Source organism: Arvicola amphibius, chromosome 14 (assembly GCF_903992535.2).
Source record: "Arvicola amphibius chromosome 14, mArvAmp1.2, whole genome shotgun sequence".
Taxonomy (NCBI): domain Eukaryota; kingdom Metazoa; phylum Chordata; class Mammalia; order Rodentia; family Cricetidae; genus Arvicola; species Arvicola amphibius.
In genome coordinates this window covers 18,653,991-18,657,771 of record NC_052060.1, presented here as the reverse complement: position 1 = coordinate 18,657,771, position 3,781 = coordinate 18,653,991, and the positions used below count along the sequence as shown (strand labels likewise).

Here is a 3,781-nt window from a genome sequence, read left to right as displayed (position 1 = left end):
ACGGTTGTGCTTGGTGGCTGCAGGGAAATGGGAGGTTCATATCACCTCTCTGCCAGAGGTTGAGAGAAATCTCAAGGTGAAAGCCATAACACAATTGCCAGCATAGGCCCTCGGCATCTAACCCTGCAAAAACCCATATCAAGGTCAATCTTAGAGGTCAAGGGTAGAGTAAAATTCTGGCATATTGCACCCATGATATCTTACTTTATTTTGAGAAGGTTAAGACAGAGTCTCACTGGGAAAGTCTGGCTAGCCTAGAACTTCCTTTGTAGACCAGGCTGGCCTGAAATGCACAAAAATCTGCCTGCCTCTGCCTCCCAAGTACTGGGGTTAAAGGTATGGGCCACCACATCCAGCTGATATTCTACCCTATTTGGTCTATCCTTTGGTGATGACTCTACTGTCTCCTGGCTGCTCCTCCCAATGCTAAGAGTTGCCAGATGTGAAGAATAAAAACGAGATAGCCAGTTAATTTTTTAATTAACAGTTTTGAAGTTCACACTTAAAGACTTTCTTAATTGTGTAGTGTTCCCCAATATTCCGTGGGACATACTTAAACTACAGAATCACGTGCCTATCTGGAATTCACATTTAGTTGACTGTCCTGTGTTTTATGTAGCAATTTCATCCACCATTCCTTGTAATGATTACACTGTAATGGTTAGTATTCTTTTTTTTTAAAATATTTATTTATTTTATTATGTACACAATATTCTGTCTGCATGTATGCCTGTAGTCCAGAAGAGGGCACCAGACCTCATCTCAGATGGTTGTGAGCCACCATGTGGTTGCTGGGAATTGAACTCAGGACCTTTGGAAGAGCAGGCAATACTCTTAACCACTGAGCCATCTCTCCAGCCCTAGTATTCTTTTTTTGAGTGAAAGCTCATGATTTTATTGTCTTCATAACAAGACCAGCTTAGAACTGGATCACTTAGCCCTTTCTCTTCTTATCACCTCCCAGTTCAAAATGCTTGCATCTCTTAATAGCGAGCATCCTCTTGGATCTGCCGTTGGGCTCCACACATTCCAGTCTCAGGACAATCTTCTTTGTAGTTTTAGCCTTTTTGTGGAAAATAGGCTTAGTCTGCCCACCATAGCCACTCTGTTTCCTGTCGTAACGCCGCTTTCCCTGGGCATACAAAGAATCCTTGCCCTTCTTGTACTGGGTCACTTTGTGGGGTTGGTGCTTGCCACATTTCTTGCAGAATGTCCGGCGGGTCTTAGGAACGTTCACCATGTTGGCGGGTGCGATATCGGCACAGAAAGAAAGAGGGAAGGCCATGGTTAGTATTTTTTAATCTTGATTTGTAATTTTGCCATGCTGTAACATTTTTGTAAGAGTTAATAGTTTGATTAGGGAAGTACTACCTAGAGAGATGGTAAGGTCTGCATTCCTTCCCAGTGCTTCTGTGCACAAGAGCTTGCCATGTGAGTCAGTAGACTGGGAGGAGAAGAAGCATCAGCACAGAGGGCCAGTTAAGTCCAGCCCTCAGGAAAAACAGCGAGGACAAAAAGAACAAAGACTAAAGAGGCAGGGGAAAGCTGGAATCTCTCTCTCTCCTTCCCTTCTAGAGCTGGGCAGCATTCTGCTGCTGCCTTTGGGCACCAGAACAATAGTCCTAAAGCCTTGGATGCTAGCACTTCATCAGTGGGTCCTCCAGGTACCCAGGCCTTCAGTCTCCGTCTGAGAACTTGCCACTCACTTCCTCCCACTTGAGGACTTGGACTGAGCTGTACGACTGACATCTTAGGTCTCAAGCTTGCAGGTGGCTTACCTTGAAACCGCTCAGTGTCCATAACCACAGAAGACAATTAATTCCCTTACCACGTCCACTCTCACCTATCAATACAACTATGCAGCCTGTTAGTGCTGTCTCTCCAGAGAAGCCGACACACTCACCAACCCTGTTCTGCTCCCTCAGTGTCCCCTCGCTCCATCTTTCTCACATTTACTCATCTACCGTCTTTGGTCCATATCCCCACTGCCTTCCATTCTCTGCCCTGCTGTTTGCAGTAGAAATCCTCCGACCCACTGGGCCTGAGTTGCTGTGTGTCACACTTCCTGCCTAAAGTTGCCTTTGATTTTACCCTGCTCCGCCCCTCTGGAGCCCTCCTTGAGGCAAAGAGCTGCTACCCTGCTCAGGGCCCTAGTATACTTCCTGGAGTTGCTTGGATCTCTCTGAGGACATTCTGTTCAGGCTCCTGTGAAAATGGTGAGGGGCTTCTGGAGCAGGAAAGTAATGAAGCTAATGAGCCAAGAAATGTTGCTTGTGGTTTGGAAGACATCAGTACCCTGGCTCAGGCCCAAAACATTCATTTTAAGGTGTTTGGGGGCAGAGAGTGAAAGGAGAGGGATTTGCTGCTGGTTTCTGCCCCCAGGCTGGCCGGCTGCGGACCGGATGGGCTAAGGATCTGTAGAAGCGTTATCTGACCCTGGAAAAGACACTGGGCTGCTCCAACGCCTGTGTCTGAAGAAGCTCTGGACTTGGAATGAGGAGAGCTGGGAAGCTACTGGCCGCTTGGGGGTTCCCATGGCCTCCTTCAGACACAGAGAGATAAAAAAAAAAATGACATAGCTTTGATCAAGAACCTATAAATTGAGGAAGATAAAGAGGCCAGAGGAGAGAAGAGGAAGAAAGCACTCACAGATACATTACATGTATACATGCACATTCTTATCCCTGCCTCTGTGCCTTGCTCCCTCCCTCCCTTGCCCCCTCTCCCTCCTAGGTTCTGGGATGCCAAGTCACCGTGCCTGCCTTGCTGCTCTGGGGTCTCCCCCAGTCTCAGTTTCTTCACTGTCAACCTTACAGAGAAGGACTGGGGTTTTTGACTCAGATATTTCCACCTATGGGCTCCCTGAAGGCAGGGGCATGGCTTCATTCTCATACATGACTAATAGCCCCAGAACTCAGCCTCAAGGAGGATCCAGCAGTGCTGGATTTTGCTATCACTAGATCTGGAGATGGGGCACAAAACCAGAGGCCTCTCCCAATGCATGAGCTGCTCTGAGCCAGGCGGGATTCCTAAGCAGACATGATCCCCATGACTATCAATGGTACCTTTGGGCCAGCCTGGGTGGCAGGGCAGAGGATGGAGACACATCTGGAAGGTGTCTCCCAAGGTCCTACCCTGCCCCTCCAAGTCATTCACACACTCGGAGCCACTGTGGATGTCTTTCAATTGAGCCTAATTAAGTCATCTGCCCACATTAAATGGTAAATTATCTCAGTCACTCTCCAGGTCCCAGAGGAGAGAAAAATAAAAGGAAAATGTCATCCCACATGGATCTGGAGGATCCTGCCCTGCAAGGGACGGATGACTCCTCCCTTGGGGGGGGTGCAGCCTCTGGTGTTTATACATTTTTATATGTCCTCGAACACTCAGCCCATTGTCTCACTGCTTCCTTCTCTCGCTAGAGGGAGCAGTAAGACTCACATCTGGCCGTGGGCAGAAAACAGATTCCAGTGTTGGTTTCCTTCTGGGGTGTTTACTATAATGGCATTCTCTTCCAATGAGCCACCTTCAGTTTTCAGGTCTATGCCAAGGAAGCTGTGCCCTCATTGACATGGCCAGAAGACCTCACTCTGCTCTGCAGCTCTGCTGGGCAGTGGCAGCAGTGTGGCCAGAGGCTGATAGATAGAATGATCTCATTCTTGACATCTGGCGGTGGTGGAGGTAGGAGAATATCCTTAGCAGGATTGCAGTGAGACCGAGAGATGGTGCTTGCCTGGCTTTGTAGTTCCGGACAGTAGCCAGATTCACAAACATGCTTGCA

The 3,781-nt window shown here is 48.2% G+C and overlaps 1 protein-coding gene across 1 annotated transcript; it reads right to left on the bottom strand.

Moving 5' to 3' along the window:
- Positions 1-934: 934 nt before the first annotated feature.
- Positions 935-1,267, bottom strand: LOC119801415 (60S ribosomal protein L36a-like). Its single transcript, XM_038311997.1, has one exon. It carries the CDS (start codon positions 1,238-1,240, stop codon positions 935-937), a length of 306 nt encoding a protein of 101 aa, XP_038167925.1. The 5' UTR covers positions 1,241-1,267.
- Positions 1,268-3,781: the final 2,514 nt, after the last annotated feature.